This window comes from Lotus japonicus, chromosome 1 (genome assembly GCF_012489685.1).
Source record: "Lotus japonicus ecotype B-129 chromosome 1, LjGifu_v1.2".
Taxonomy (NCBI): domain Eukaryota; kingdom Viridiplantae; phylum Streptophyta; class Magnoliopsida; order Fabales; family Fabaceae; genus Lotus; species Lotus japonicus.
This window is the reverse complement of record NC_080041.1, coordinates 112437507-112453201: the sequence shown is the minus strand read 5'-3', so window position 1 is coordinate 112453201 and position 15695 is coordinate 112437507. Positions and strand designations below refer to the sequence as shown.

Below are 15695 nucleotides of genomic sequence, written 5' to 3'. Positions count from 1 at the left end.
GAACTTGAGATCCGTGATTCTTTTTTACATTTTCTAATCGTCATTTAGCTCGTATTCTGATTTCTTTCAGGAACTGATATAACTACAAAAGTACGTTATAAACTATATTTTGATCAAATAAGTTGCAAACTTAGGAGCCGAATAAGTTGTTCGTCACACATAACTATTTTGATCAAATAAGTTATAAACTAGGTTAATTAGAACCTGTGATGTGTATTGGTTCAAGTGGCATGTATTTAATTCTCATAAAGTAATATCTCGGTTTGTCTCTTGTATCTACATCTACATCTACATACACTTAATGGGCTGTTAGAACAGCACTATTGATAAGTGCCAATTTTACCTAATTTCGATGAGTAACTTAGGCATTTATCCTTATGAATTCATGATAAATCTTGATCAAATCCTACTTCTTTTGATTAGAACTTATTGATAGGTGAACTTTAGGCTAAGATGTGCTTAAGTTTGATTTTAATCTCAACTTGTATTGTAGGATTGAAGATTCAAGGAAGAGGGCATGTTTTGGCAAGAAAAATGGATTTTGAAGATGTACTGGGCGCCCGGCGGCCTGTAGAGGCCGCCCAGCCCCCAAGGCGGTGCCAGAAACCTTCCCCTGAAGTTATCTGGCCGCCCAGCGCCCAAAACAGGCCGCCCAGCGCCCTGTACTGCGTTTTTTCAATATAAAAAGTTTCTCTTAAGAATCTGGTGAAGAGAACTTGAGGAGAATAGAACCCTAACAGAGGGAAACACTTGAGAGACAAGGAGAGAGGCTTAGGAGGCTAGAGAAGAGGCTTGGGTATCGGATTCGGCGGCGAGACATCGCGACGGTTTCGGTTCTTCTAATTCTTCTTCTTTATTTGTAAAGCTATCCATTTTCCCATGAAAATGGATAGCTAATCTCTCTTTTGTTGGGATTTGATGTAGTTGTATGATACTTATGCTCTCTATGTGATTCTCTTCAATATAAAGCATGTTTCTAGTTGTTGATTTAATGGTTTTCTCTTGATCTTCATGCTATATCTTAGATTGATCACCTATGGTATTTTGTTTGATTCGACTTGTGAGCGGAAGCTACAACGTTTGAGTCCGAACTAGAGTTAATCACCTAACAATCTTAATTGCTAGACATAGAGTTAGGTTTGTTAGTCACTAAACACCCAAACTTCATGATAACTTTCTTTCTTAATCATGTGAGACATCAATGTTTAGGATTAGAGAGTTATTGATATCCACTCATGCGAGACATCGATGACGTAGGGTTGAATTGGTGTAGATGAATCATATGCTTGAACATGTTATGTATTTGAATCACTAGAATGCAAAAAGGTCAAACAATGAAGTCTAATCCCAACAATTCCTCATATATGTTGTTTCTCTGTTAGTTTATTTGCTTTTCATTTAGTTTCATGTATAAACAATCAATCTCTTATGAATCCATCATTTAAGTTTGTCAACTATTGAACGACATAGTGTTACACCTCCCAGTGGATACGACAAAACCCTTTACTATACTACAATTGAGTCTTGAGAGATTCAAACGTAGAGTGGTAAAAAATCTTTCAACAACTATTCATAAGAGAAATTGCATCTTGGCCATTCATTCTCTTTGATCCTACGGTTCATGTTTTTTTTTATCAGTTTTTGTTTTGCAAAATTGTTTTTGTTGGACTCTCTCTCTCTTTTTGTTCTCCAGCTATTGTTGTCGGCCCATTACTTGTACTTGTATGTATTTTTTTTATCCGTTCCAGCTGTTGTCGGCCCAGCTCCACTATTCACCCATCATCTAGGTTTTGCCTTTTGCTTCTGAACGGTTCAATCAACTGCATTCCAGCGGCTTTGTGGCAGAGGGTATGGGTGACGGTTGTACGAACTGGAAGTGGGTGTTTCAGCAAGAGAGAAGGAGGCAGCTTGCGTTTTCATGAGAACTATTCATTCATCATCAACCAAAATTGAATCGGGTTTTTGGCAGAGGGTATGGTGAGACTTGTACGAAAGATGGAGATGCTTGGGCTCTGGCGGAAGTACTTGATGCAGAAGCAGGTTTAAATTCTTTCATTGATGCGACTTGTATGAGATGGAATTTGGTTTGATTTGTAGAAAGAGCTAGCTTCCTCTCTAACTTCTTCGTTCAATCTCCCTTCTCTATAAATTGCTCTACTAAATTGACTGATTGATTGTACAAATAGTTAACCTATCCCTATTCGAATGACTATCTACTGGTAGAGTTATGGGTTATGTATATTTTTATATTAAATCTTCATCCCAAGCTATCTATAAATACCACCATTGTTTTGTTAATTTTCCTCATCCTTTGTTGTTCCTTTCTTTGGGGGTTGTAGTATCCAAACTTATTTGTGCATTTTCATATTCTGTTGTGTTCTCTTGGTGGTTTTAATGGCTGGATCATTGAATCCCCTTCGTTCCATATGCATTGGGATCGATCCTAAAAAAGATACTTGGAGAGTGAAGGTGTTCTTTTTCTTGGTGTTCTTTCTCAGAGCAAACCTGCTTTTTGCTATAAATATTCCCACAATTGTTCTTTCATTTCAAATTTTGTATTTGTCTTCATGTATCTCATTCTTTTCCTCTTCTTCCATGCTTATAGAGAAAACACTTTAACCTAGGGAAAGAGGGATTGAGGTCTGTATGTAGAGGACTGGTGGAAGCTAGATGACCATGAGTGCGAAGGTATTTGAATTGCTTTGTCTTTAGTTTTGAAATCCTAATTCTAGGTTTCAGGTTTATCATTCTCTTTTCATATTTGAAATCTTATTCGGTTATTTTTTCTGGTTACATGAAATCTTCTTCTTTGAATTTGTGACCACGAACTAACAAAACAACAAGAAGAAAAAGAAGAAAAATCCTCCATAGATAGATTTAACATGAACGCCAAATGTTTTGACCTATTAGTGGCTTCCATTCCTACTTGCGACTAATATTATTAGAGCTTTCTTTAGTAAGTTCATTTTTTTATTATATCTATGTTTCACTTTTTCTTTGATGCCCCTATTTTTGAAGTAGGTCAATTGACAAACCACTAAGACATATAGAGATAGTTTGAAGTCAGTTTTTAGGAGATTATGGATGGAAGAGGGGTGGAAGAAAAGTAACACTGACAGAAGATGGAAAACAAAAATGAAAAATGAAAAAAAGGGTGGGAGATGGCTTAATCCTTAACTTTCTTCTTAATGTTTATTTCAGCTGTAGTAGATGTGTCCTGGTGATTCCTCCAAACCAGATGCTAGCATCTCGTCTTAATCAATGCAGAGGTTGTATTGCTCACTGAAATTTCTGGCATGGAATATTTCCTAGAGGTATTTTTATTTTAAAAGTTTTTCTTCGTTCTGATTTCTATTTGAAATTTATGAAGTTTACCCATGATGAGCTAGGATCCACTTTCTTTCAGTTTTTGTTTTATTCTAAGTTGGGGAATTGATTTTGGTTTCACAATTTTGTTAAGTGATGTGTGCTTGGGTCGTGTCTGCTTGATTTATATTGAACCCCTTATTTTTGTAAATATAATATTGATTAACTTTTACGAATGGTTGGATTAGTATAGGTGAATGCAGGGAGGGAACTGTTATGGACCACATTTACTTTTCTTTTCAAGTTCCCTGTTGATTCCTTCATAATTTTGGTGTGTATTTGAATGAAAAAGTTTTGTTCCCTGAATTGAAGAAGGCATGAGACATTTTACCTTCGACACCAACACTTTTAATATTAGCTAACTGGATAATTATGGAATTAAATTATAATGTAGTGACATGGAATGTAAGATTATCAGCGACATATAGCTTCAAATATCCACAGAATCTAAATGATTCACTTCCCAAAGAAAATCTAAATTATCTTCTTCTTTCTTAGTTTTAATTTCATATTTATTCTTTGTTTGATTGAATGGATTTTGGTTCTTTCTCGGAGATTCAATGTGACCTCAGATCATTGATTTTCGAAATGGGATTGGTTTGGTGTGTCTATGTCAGTGGTTTGATGTGTAAATGACTCTTTTGTGGTGCATATGCCAGTTGTGGCTGTGGTCCTGTTTTGGCTTCCATGAACCTTCCTCTTCTTCTATATAAGCCAAATTTTGATATTCTGCACTCTCCTATCATGTTCTCAATCAATCTTATATATGCCAAGTGTCATAATAATTATCTTTATGTATGAAGACAGTGGTTAAACAGTTATTTTCAATGTATATGCACTCTTCTTGCAATAAGACAAAGGTTTGGTGTGTGTATAAGACTTTTTGTGGTGCTTGATAGAGGGTATCTATTTATCAAATTGGAGCTGTAGGGTGCTCACCAGTTCTTAGTCGATTCAGTTTCCCTGTTTATTTTTTGTTTTCTATGCATTGCCCTGTCTTTCTAAGTCAAGTATGTGTGAGAGGTACATGTATTTCACAGAAAAAACACAGTGCCAAGATTGATTTCCCTGTCCAATTAATGATCCTCTAGTTGAGCTTGTGCTGTGTTAATCGTGTTAGGAGCATGTGTTGTGGTAGAGATACTTGGAAACAGTCTGATGCCTATCTGGAAGGTTGAATGTAGGTTAAACTAGCAACAGTCTGATACCTATTTAATTCTAACATTAAAGAAGTTGATGCATATAGTTAAAAATGTAATCGTCTTTACTGCCTTTCTCAATCTATTTTCCTTTTTTGATCATAGAGGTTGTAACTAAAAAAAATCAAGGTCATAGCGCCATTCCTGTTGTCTTTTATTTGTGTTACATATTTCCTAGCAAATCTTGCTTTCATAGTTAGGATGCTTTTTAAGGCCATAGCAAATCTCTACTATTTAATTCTTTCTATTTTCTCTTTGATCATGCATGCATTGTAATTTTAAAATTAGGATGAAGTTGAAGTGGTTTTAGTTATAATCTGACTATTTGAGTTAGTTGCAGTATTAAGGACTAATGTTGTTTCAATTCAAAGAATTGACAAATTGATGTGTGTTTAGGTTGGGACAAAATCTATATGATTAGACACCATGTGGACACGCATTTCATGGGTCCTGCATCCGAACATGTTAGGCTGTTAGTCTCATAATGTTATAGTAGTAAGCAAAATGAAGTTTTTTCTATTGATATATACTAACAATGGGTGAAAATTGATCAGCAGGTACCTTCTAAGTCATCTTTATTTTCTTATTTATATGAGGAGCAAACAGAAATGGCATAAGCACAATAGAGAATGGGTTCTGCATCCTAACATGTTAGGCTGTTAGTCTCGTAATGTTATATTAGTAAGCAAAATGAAGTTTTTCTATTGATATATACTAACAATGGGTGAAAATTGATCTGTCGGAGCTAAGAAATCTCAGTTCCTTTCTCATTTTCTTATATTCCTTATTTTGCTTTCATCTTTTGTAAGTAATTTTAAAAACGAACACGTACTAAGGTATCAATGGTTATTGATTTATGTTTTTTTATTGATAGTACAAACTCTGCCAATTGTTTATCATAAAAGCTGGCCCTTAGTGTTGGTTGTTGTGGAACACTGTCAAGTCTTTTCATGATCTTAAAAGAGCTTCAAATCTTCATGGATGTTAATTAGTTACTTATTTACTTGATTTGTTTAATGTTCATACCATTATGTGTTAATCATGTATTCTTTATGAGCTTCTTCTAAGATAACTTCTGATGATGACACCGCTTTAAGTGGTGGGTGGAGTTATATTAGGTGCGGGTTAAAAGTTGTGTGGACACCAGCACAATTTCAGAATGATTTTTCTTCAAGTGGTAAAATACCAAATCTCTATGTCCTTAAGTGTTTCTTTCATTGGAAGCTAACTTTTGGCTCTAGATGGCTCTAGATGGTGCTTATTGGGATTATGGTCATGTTGGGTAAATGATCATGGCATCACCGCATATACCATGCGCTTCATGATTTCCTTAAAAAAAATTACACCTACTTGCTTAATCATTATGAAGGTTTTTCCCCTTTTTTATGTCTTTTACCTTTATTCTTTTGGCTCTGATATGTATGGTTGTGCTTGATCATGTGCTAACTTTGACTAACACCTTGGAAGTATTGTTTTTTGATAAAGGTTTTACACTTTCACTTCTTCTATGTCCTTTTTGATATTTTAACTGGAGCCATAACCGCATCCTTTTCTTTCCCAAAGGATTTTATTGTTGTTGGCATTGCTAGAAGTAGAACTTTTTCCAAAGATTTTCCTCAAGATATTGAATATGACAACTGTCTTGCACTCCAACTTGAGTGGTCAAGTTTGAATTTAGGCACACCTGCTTCAAGCATTCAGCCAACTAAATTGAAGTTTTCTCTACCATTAAGGAAAGAGTCATATTTGTTTCTTATTGTTGACTACTATTTTCCCCTAATGAGCTAGCTATATGTCAGTGTTGTTATTGAGGTTTCCATGACCCTGCTTCTTCTGTCATGTGTATTCTTTTTGTTATGCTCATGTGCCTATGTTAGTTGCTTCTCATATTAATTCTAAATTTGGTTTTTGTTTAGTTTGTGAATTATTATTTGTTGGCTCACTGCATCTCCTTTTGCGTTCCTTTCTGTTTTTGTTTCTATTTTGGTTTCATTACAGATAATTGTTGAGTTAATTTTCTTTATATGACCAATTTTGGTGCTTGAATTTGTAGGATATTTCTTGCTGCTTCAGGTATAAGATATTGACACTTGCTCATGTAATTTTATCTTCGAATCTTTACTATATATTATCTCATCATGTTTCCACTACTATAAACCTTTTGAATTTGTTTAGTTTTCCTCCATAGTAATTTATGCCTATATCTCGTGTGTAGAATGAATAAGTGAATATATGGGGATCGGACGAGAAGCACGGTAATGAATTTATAGGTGGTTTGCTAAGGTCTCGGTGCTGCCATGGAGACCTCCAATGCTGGAAGGGCACTTCTTGAAGCACATGATCAAGGGAACTATGAAGTGATTGGAGAGGGAGACCGAGGAGGATATCAAGAAGATGCTTCTGATTAATTATGTTTTGGAGTTCATATAGCTCTACTAAAGATTCAGATACATACTTTCTCAGAGAACTGATGGGTTCCAGCCCTGTGAATTGATAGAATTGAAGTCCGGTACCCATCTATTGGAACATACTATTACATGTTGAATTTCTTATTTTTCAATATTTATTTCACTATTTTTATCTATATTTATTTTACTACTTTTTTGGAAAAGTTATATCCAATATGTGATTATGAAGGAGTGTAAGAAGGCTTTTGACGTGGACGAATGAGGAGAAAACTGTTGTATATGATGACCAATGTCAAAGCAATATATCAAGACCGAAGTCACAATTGTGGGTTGCAACTGCTAAATAACCAGCTACTTTATTAAAGTGGCGTTGAACATTATGCAACATTAAAAATTCAATATAATATCTCTTCATCAACGTGTTATCATTTTCTTCTTACAAATAAAAGAGAATACTGCTGTCTTCACATCTTTTTTGTAAATTATTTATTTAATTTTTTTTAAAGGAAAAAAAAGCTTAAGTTAATAATTTATAAAAAAAAATAGATAGTTAAATTGAATCTTCGTGCATCTCAATGAACCAATAAAATTATAAATAAATAAAATATAAAAATGATATTTCACTTATCTTAAATGTGATTGGTCCACCTAGGATATGGATTATTTAACCCAAATTTTTTTAATGGTCATTTAAACTATATATAGTTGAAAAAATTACAAATTATTAGTATATAAATTAATTTGTTTATTTTTTTTTATAGGCAAATGTTAGTGGTTAGTAATTACAAATGCTCATCATCAGGGTTCGAACCCTGGACCTCCATCTCCAACACCTATTTCTATCACACCCATTAATTTTTTTATCTTAATAAATTAAAGAATTAATTGTATTAAATTGTAAAATCGCTCGTCCGTGCATCGCACGGAAACGGGCAACTATCCTAGTTCCCAACAAGAAGTTGTGCCTCGTTCTCATGAGATTTTCATTGGCCAACGCGGTGTAAATCAAACAATTCCCCCCTCCCCCTACGTGCACGATATATGGGTGATGTGTACTATTGGAAAACTACTTTAAGGGGTGAAAGCTATTTTAACTATATGTTTACTTCAAAATAGGATTTCCCATAAGAAAACTGGAAAACACCCTATGAGCTTTGGAAAGGTTATCTACCAAATTTGAAATATTTATAAGTGTGCGGGTGTCTAGCTAACGTAATGTTTCCGAACCCCAAGAAAAGAAAAATGAGTTTCAAACTTCTGATTATATGTTTGTTGGTTATGCTGAGAATAGTGTTGCATATAGATTTCTTGTTTTGAAGAGTGATGTAAAACTTCCCCTTTACACTCTCAATCGACTTGGAACTAGTTGAGATGAGTGAAAATTTTAGATATGAGTGAAGTGTGTGGGTTAGGAATGGGGTGATTTAAACACGTCGGGAGGGTTAAGGGAGACAGCACGGTTGGAGGGTCGGGGTGAGGCACCGCTCCAGCCAACCAATGGGAGGAAAGAAGCCCCGGCTGAGGCGTGCTTGAGAGAAGCCTCAAACGAGGCGTGTGTGGAGAGGCCTCGAATGAGGCATATTCATACAACTTTAGGAAGGCGCGCAAGCTTCGTGGCTCCTCCCATAAGCTATCACCCAGTCCCCTAACAGTGTGCACATCTCCTTGACCACCGGACAAGTCTCATGTGAGGTGTGTTTGAATAAGCCTCATGTGTGGCACATTTCCCTTTCCCGACCACATGACGTCACGGTCCAAGTTGATACAAACCATATCCCATTTTTGACAAATGATTTTAAAGTTGTATTATTTTGACATATTTTCTTTTTTTTTTTGGTTAAATTATTTTGACATATTTTCTGTTTGCGCTTCATGGCCTTCGAGCCCAACTTGTACCAATTTCCCCGTTTTAGTGGGCTTTGAAATGGCAATCCTTGTTTCATTGACAAAAAAAGTAAGCAACTCTATCCTATCCAGACCAGCTGTAAATGCTAAGAGTCTTGTTGCTTGACTGATCGTTAGTGTAATTATATTATTAAAGAGAATCAAGTTGAATTCCAAAGGTACCCACTTTAGACTCAAGTGCTTGATTATTGAAATTGCTAATAGACTTTTGATCTACTTTCTCATATTCTTTTCGCTTATGAGAGTTAACTTTGACGCTTTCTCCATGAGTCCCAACTTAGTATGATTCATTGTACTAAGCAATACTACAAACCAACTCCAAATATCTGCTTTACTTACCCATATCCGTATAATTAGTTGGATATGTTTAACATTAATGACACTTGAGTCTACAATGTGAGTGTGATCCAACACGAAGCTTAATAGAGGAAATCCAACCTCATTTTATCACATCATTATATTAATATTAATAAAAAAATTGGACATATATATGTAAAATATATCTTATCAGAAAAATAATTTTACATGAAAACATGAGAATAAATCACGACTGTTAAATTTAATTATGAGCGGTTCAGATTAAAACATGTTTGCGGAAGTGGTGAAAGACATGCCTGAAGAAATTGAGCATCTTCTCACCCAATTTTTTTGGTGTTTTCTTGGCCTTTGCTTAATTTGATTTAGTGACCATGGTTGAAAGAATCCTTCCTACCAGACATCTACTTTGAAATCTATATAACTCCTTGCGAAATTCTCCTTGTCTAAATATCTATCAACTAAAATTAATAGGACAAAGAGAACAGTGAATTTGAAGAAAAGCAGATAACTTATGTGCCTACACCGACTAATTAGTAATTACCTCATTCGTGATCCAGAGTATTACAAAGAAAAAAAGATCATATAGGAGAGTAGAGGAGAGATGTGGTCTAGAGCAACAACATTATTCACATTTTCTACATCAAAATTGCATATCTCATGCTTTCATTTACCATAATATGATTCACCTCAGAAATTGGTGTAAATTCACCACTGGCCCAAACCCCATCACCCCCATTAACATGTGGAATTGAGACACATGAAAGAATTGATATGGAAGCTTGGATAATTGTATAAATAACTGAAAATCCACTCCACCCATGTTGTCTTCTTCCTCTGCTCCCTGCATCAAGCATGTTCTCATCTGCCACCCTAGAACTCTTCTTCATGTTCTGATTTCTCTTCTCTTCTCTCCCTGCCGCCACGTGTACACCTGCAATCACCTGTGATTTGAAGAAATTGAAGAGGAAATATGTGCTTACTATAGTATAGTCCAATTAAACTCCAAAGAATTTATTTGAATGAAGGATTCGTTGAACATGGAGATCTGAATTAACTCTGAAGAAGAAATTTAATCCAATATGGGTAGGAAGGGCCAACTCTATTTATGAGGCTTTGATAATGGTGTTTCAGTGGAGGGGTTGCTACTTGCTAGCTAGTGCTTGTGCTTATCACGAAAGGATTATGGGTATCTTTTAGTTTTAAAAAGCCAACCAACTCTCACTAGCATTAAGAGGTGGGGTCTATCATGCCCAACATGCCGACAAAGGTACCTCTAGTAGTACAAAAAGTTTAGTCTCCACTTTCTTAATATTGGGTTTGCATTTTCTGAATTATACATCAGTTTTCACAATGGATTTACTATTTTACTTAACTAGTGGGGTTTTAAGGTATAGTTCTATTCATTTTGGGTACAAAGTCAAGGGTCTCAAGTCTCAACCAACAGAAGCTAAACGACAAAAAGGTGACCTTAATATCTTATCAAAAGTGGTATGGTCAACAATCATTTGGATGAGTAACTTCATCAGAGAATCATTGCTGTTCGATGATTTAGCTTTATATAGACAATGCATGTGTGTGTAGAGTAAGAAATTGTAAGTTTGATGCGAAGTTTTGTAGATTCCCACAAATTTAGCCCCTGTGTGAGAATCAATGCCGATACCAAGAAAGATGTAGACTTGTGTGGTGGCATGAATTAGTACCATTTCTCCACTATAGAAGCCTTGAATGGTTGGTTATCTATCCATATTCCTTTCTTGCATTTGTGAAATTCAAGATATACATGTAATATTTAAATGGTGCTTGATGTGGTACCTTACATGTATATTCAAGATATACAAGAAAATAATAATTGCTTATATTAGCTCTAACGCCCTATAATTAAGCTATCACATTAATTGTGGAAATCGTGTTAATATTCTTTGATCTCGTTTCCTTTTATCACACTAACACCCCTCTCAAGAAAAACGTTGGATTTATGACGACGTGAAGTTTCGATGGAAAGAATTCAAGCAAAGGGTGTGAGAAACTCTTGGTGAATACATCAAAGACATGTAGTCGAGAAGGAACAAATTTAGTAGACAAATTTCCAACAAAAATAAGTTTCTTGACAAAGTGATAATCAATGTGGATGTATTTTGCTCGTTTATTAGCAACAAGATTGTTGTTGAGAAAAAATGGTGCTTTTGTTTTCACAATAAAGAATGAGTTAAATAGTATGGAAGACTAGCTTATGAAGAAGGTGAGTAACCCATTGAACTTCCACAACTTTATTTACAAGGACCTGATACTCGGATTCACAACTAACTAGAACGTGAAACATTTTGTTGCATTTTAGCACTCCAGGAAACGTGAGATAGAAGTGGAAGTCAAGGTAGAGTACGTTGTCCCCAAAAAATTCTATCATCTGTGTATGCGACCTCCAATCCAAGAAAATAATTAAGTTGGCTAATATCCTTCTTAATGGAAACCTCTGAATTGATACAAGAGATAAGACGATAGGTGGGACTATGTTCAGTCCTTGGCAACGACCAAGATTTCCACTATCAAGTATCAATGACTTCTCCTTACAAGTATTATTGTACGTGCCTCTTCAGGCATATTGAGTATTCTTTAGTCAATGTCTTTCTATGCATTGTTGAGTATTCTTTTATACACTGCCTTTGCAGGCAACATGTATATTTTTATACATTACCTCTTCAGACAAACATGTAAGAGTTAATTGAAATCTATATATGATTATAGAACATCAAATAGAAAGATATAGATTGCGTACGAGTGGAATAAGAATTGAGTGATTTTAGTCAAGTGACGGGAAGTGACCAAGGCTTCCTCTTCTTTTATACACGGACTCTCCAGACGAAACGGTTTATTGCATTTTAGCACTCCAGGAAATGAGATTTTCACAAAAAAAATCTCGTTTAGTTCATAGATAAACAAATCCGACAAAAACAAAGATCACAAACCGTGGAGAGTACCCACCTAAAACAAAGAGCTTCAACAAGAACTAGGGACAAAGCCTCAACAAAAGATGTGGTTGCAGTTGCGAGCCATTAACCCATAATCTGCTAAATTTGGAAGCTGAAACAGATGCATCGAAGGTACCTTTAATTACTCCCCTTGCTGGGCCACCTCAGGTCGCGAAACAGGACGACGCACCACCAAAGACGGTTGCAGACCTCCAGCGCGTTGAAGCATCTGATTCAGCGATCCTCCCACAAACAATATAGCAGCGATGTCATTGTACTTTAAGAAGCATGCAATTTTATAACTGTTTTTAAATTGTAATATAGATCAAGTAGATGTAATTTGCTTCAGACACAAGTCAATCTTGATAGTTATATATGTGGTTAAAATTAGTTTTTCTCAACTCTCAATATGTACGCCTCACGTTTCTGTGGGTATGTATGTGCCAAAAAAAACTGTAGCAGTATCGTAAGAGTTAATATTAGTGTAAGACACGAATTAGTTTCATGGATGTTGGTCGTGAAAACCTTGGGAAATCAAAATGTGCATGTTAGAGACGAATTGGATGGTAAATGAAGACATTTCTTGAGTGCCATTCCATTATTAGATTATCAGACCAGATACAAGAAAACCTGAATCTATATTATTCCTCACCATTTTAAGGAGAAAAAGGGCAGAGGAAGAATAAGCAATTAATTAGAGAAGAAAATAAATTTTTTGCACAAGCCTAGACCTAAGATTAATACAAATTATAAGAAAAGCATAAGCTATTAACAAGCTAGTTGATCTCTAAAAGAAGAGATTTCCTCAAAGATGGGAAGCCTTCTTGCTCTATTGGTGCCCCATGCATTTAACAAATCATCAATCCCTTTGACCAAGTCATCATCAAGGCCCAAAGCATCCAAGAACTCAGGTTGGGGAAGGTTAGCATTCAATTCTGCCACCAATTCTTCAGCTCTATTTCTGGACTTCATTTCATCTGAACCTGGAACCTTGCATTGCAATACTTGTTCAAGAATGAAATAAGCTTCCTCATAACGATGTTGTCTCATAAGGCATAAGCCCAGGTTGCAAGCCTTATTGGCGTCTGTGTCTATCATTTGAGCCTTTTTCAGCACCACCTCAGCCATCATGTAGTTTGATTTTTGCATGTAGGCCCAGCCCAAGTTTCCCTGCACATCTTTAATTAATCAATATACTAAAATTATGAATTTTCAAAAAGGAAAAAAATAAAACTAAAATCTGAATTCCATTGTGAATAAAATGTGTGTTTGCTATGTTAACAATTAACGCCATCATCCTAATTCTAGTTTATAAGAAGAGTTCTGTTAACTTTTACCTACTCATTAGCACTAAAGTTAACAGGTATCTAAACATAAGTTGGTGGAATATTAACAATAAAAAACTCTATTAGATATCTCTTTTATTTTGAAGGAAATTCACATGCATATATAAGTGCATGATTAGATATAAGTGGAAAATTAAAATGAGTCAGTTACAATAAACAATAATAATGATTGTTAACTTTTAAAGTTGTCCATTGTGATTTTTTCATTTTGTATTCAAACATGCACAATGAACTCTGATTGAATGTTTCACGGCATGTTTTAATTATTGTTGAAGTTTCAATAAAATTAAGATTGAAAAGAATAGAAAAGAAAAGGTGTTGAGAACGATGTAAACAAAGTAAAAGGTTTAAGTACCAATAATCGTGCAGTTTCTTGCTTGATGGAAACTTGGAACTTCTTGCCATGAGATCGAGCAGTTTTTGTGGTCCTTCCATTAAAGGCCTCACCTTGGTAGATTAATCTTAGCTTTCGTTTTAATAATTCAATTTGCTCTTCCACTCTTCCACATTTCTGTGAATTTTTCCGGAATACTAAATTAGATTGATCATATAACTGTTTAATTAACTAAATCTAATAAAAAATACTCCCCATTCTAACTTTTTTTTTAATACAAATGGAGTCACCTCTATACCTATACTAGACAGAGTATCAATGACATACTCAGGATCTCCAACGGGTAAAGTATTACCCTTGTGGGGGCTGGCACAAGGCCACTCTAGTGACATGCTGCAATGAGATCTTCATGAATATGGATTTGCACACTCTTGAGAGATAATCGCTGAAATTTGGGTTCTAAGGGCTAGGTGTGCCAACCCATTTCGGCACTCTTTCTAACTTTTGACAGCAATGATACAATAATAATTAAGTAATGAATAGAATCAAAATAAGATCATATATATGTACATGATGGAGCATCCTTTTGATTTTTGAAGTTGTTTAAAAGACACTTGTAATATACTCCTACCTTATAAAGATCAAGAAGCACATTATCAAGAGACTCTTGGGAGTGTTTGGAGCAGAGGCCTCTAAAAGATTTGATGGCTTCAATAGCTTCTTCAGTTCTATCTAATTGCTTCATCACAACAGCCATGTCTTTCAAGGCACTATCTACTTTGTCTCCAGCATTAATTGCCTTCCAAAACAACACTATAGCTGCTTCTGGGTCTTTCTCGACCAACTGATCAATTCATATATGCATTATTAATTTGTTAATTTAATTTCCAAAAATAATATAAAAATAAAAAATAGTATCAATGATTATTCATTATTATAAAGAAAATAATTCAACTGTCAGAGATTTGAGAACTAGACTTAAAGTATAGTGAATTATATACAATTCTTTTGTAAACTGCATCACTCAACTCAAACCATTCATTTGAACCAAACATAAAATTAAGAGAGAAAAAGAGATGAAGAATAAGAAGATGGTGCAATTAGCACAATTTTGATAATATAAGGATATATATGATTTGAGCTTAACTTAACCCAAAAATTAGTTTAGCAGTAAAGACTACTCTATCTTTTATAAAGACAATTCTGACTGTCATATCTTTATATCTTTAGTCGATGTGAAATTCTATTCAATTTCAATAGCACTTTCAGATACCAAATCACAGTTTAAGTCAAACTTGAAAAAGCAAACAAATTCAAAGTGTGCTGAAATTGAAAACGCAGGCATAGACATATATACCTGAGCGTGCTTGGCTTTGACATAAGGACTATCTCCATAAGGAACCTTATGAATAACATGATATAGGTCTTCTTTCTTCCCTTTTGAGCTCTGTTTGTTGACACTTCCTTCCATCTCTCTCTCTAATTCTCTGTAACACAACACAACTCATGTACCTTATGATATGATTGGGATTGAAGAGATTAATGTAAAGTGGGTCTGCGCTCATAAATAGAACCAAGGACTTTGGAAGATTATTTATACAAGGAATCTGTACATGGATAACTATGAATCTGGATGGGAGTGCGTCCACATTCTCTCTTTGCTACAGTGTCACACAACAACAACTAATCATGTATGTACCTGGCTAATTGTCATTTTACACGTGTCATTGTTTTATAAAAATAGTGCTTGAACGTGTATTTTATTTTATTTTAGTGTAGAGGAATATTCATTTAGATCTAAAGAAAATTTTAAGATATATTTTCTAAAATTAACTAAAATAAAACTTTTGGTG

At 34.8% G+C, this 15695-nt stretch overlaps 2 protein-coding genes across 3 annotated transcripts; both read right to left on the bottom strand.

The window, feature by feature from the left end:
* Window positions 1-9685: 9685 nt before the first annotated feature.
* Window positions 9686-10360, bottom strand: LOC130729327 (uncharacterized). Its single transcript, XM_057581045.1, has one exon. It carries the CDS (start codon window positions 10081-10083, stop codon window positions 9832-9834), a length of 252 nt encoding a protein of 83 aa, XP_057437028.1. The 5' UTR covers window positions 10084-10360; the 3' UTR covers window positions 9686-9831.
* Window positions 10361-12726: 2366 nt separating this feature from the next.
* Window positions 12727-15396, bottom strand: LOC130729325 (protein SULFUR DEFICIENCY-INDUCED 1-like). 2 transcript variants are annotated; one of them, XM_057581042.1, is made up of 4 exons: window positions 15200-15396; window positions 14474-14686; window positions 13864-14019; window positions 12727-13332 (listed from the first exon to the last, which is right to left on the bottom strand). In XM_057581042.1, the coding sequence occupies exons 1-4, from the start codon at window positions 15311-15313 to the stop codon at window positions 12931-12933; spliced, it is 885 nt and encodes a 294-aa protein (XP_057437025.1). In that variant the 5' UTR covers window positions 15314-15396; the 3' UTR covers window positions 12727-12930. The 2 variants fall into 2 exon arrangements, with proteins under 2 accessions (XP_057437025.1, XP_057437026.1); XM_057581043.1 differs by lacking the exon at window positions 13864-14019.
* Between the last annotated feature and the right edge of the window lie 299 nt (window positions 15397-15695).

Excerpts from the sequence above, each read along its gene's own strand:
- LOC130729327 (XM_057581045.1), bottom strand. The coding sequence starts at position 10,083 with ATGAAGAAGAGTTCTAGGGTGGCAGATGAGAACATGCTTGATGCAGGG.
- LOC130729325 (XM_057581042.1), bottom strand. The coding sequence starts at position 15,313 with ATGGAAGGAAGTGTCAACAAACAGAGCTCAAAAGGGAAGAAAGAAGAC. Across the intron at positions 14,020-14,473 it reads TGCTTCTTGATCTTTATAAG|AAATGTGGAAGAGTGGAAGA; the intron begins GTAGGAGTATAT and ends AAAAATTCACAG. Across the intron at positions 13,333-13,863 it reads AAGAAACTGCACGATTATTG|GGAAACTTGGGCTGGGCCTA; the intron begins GTACTTAAACCT and ends AAAGATGTGCAG.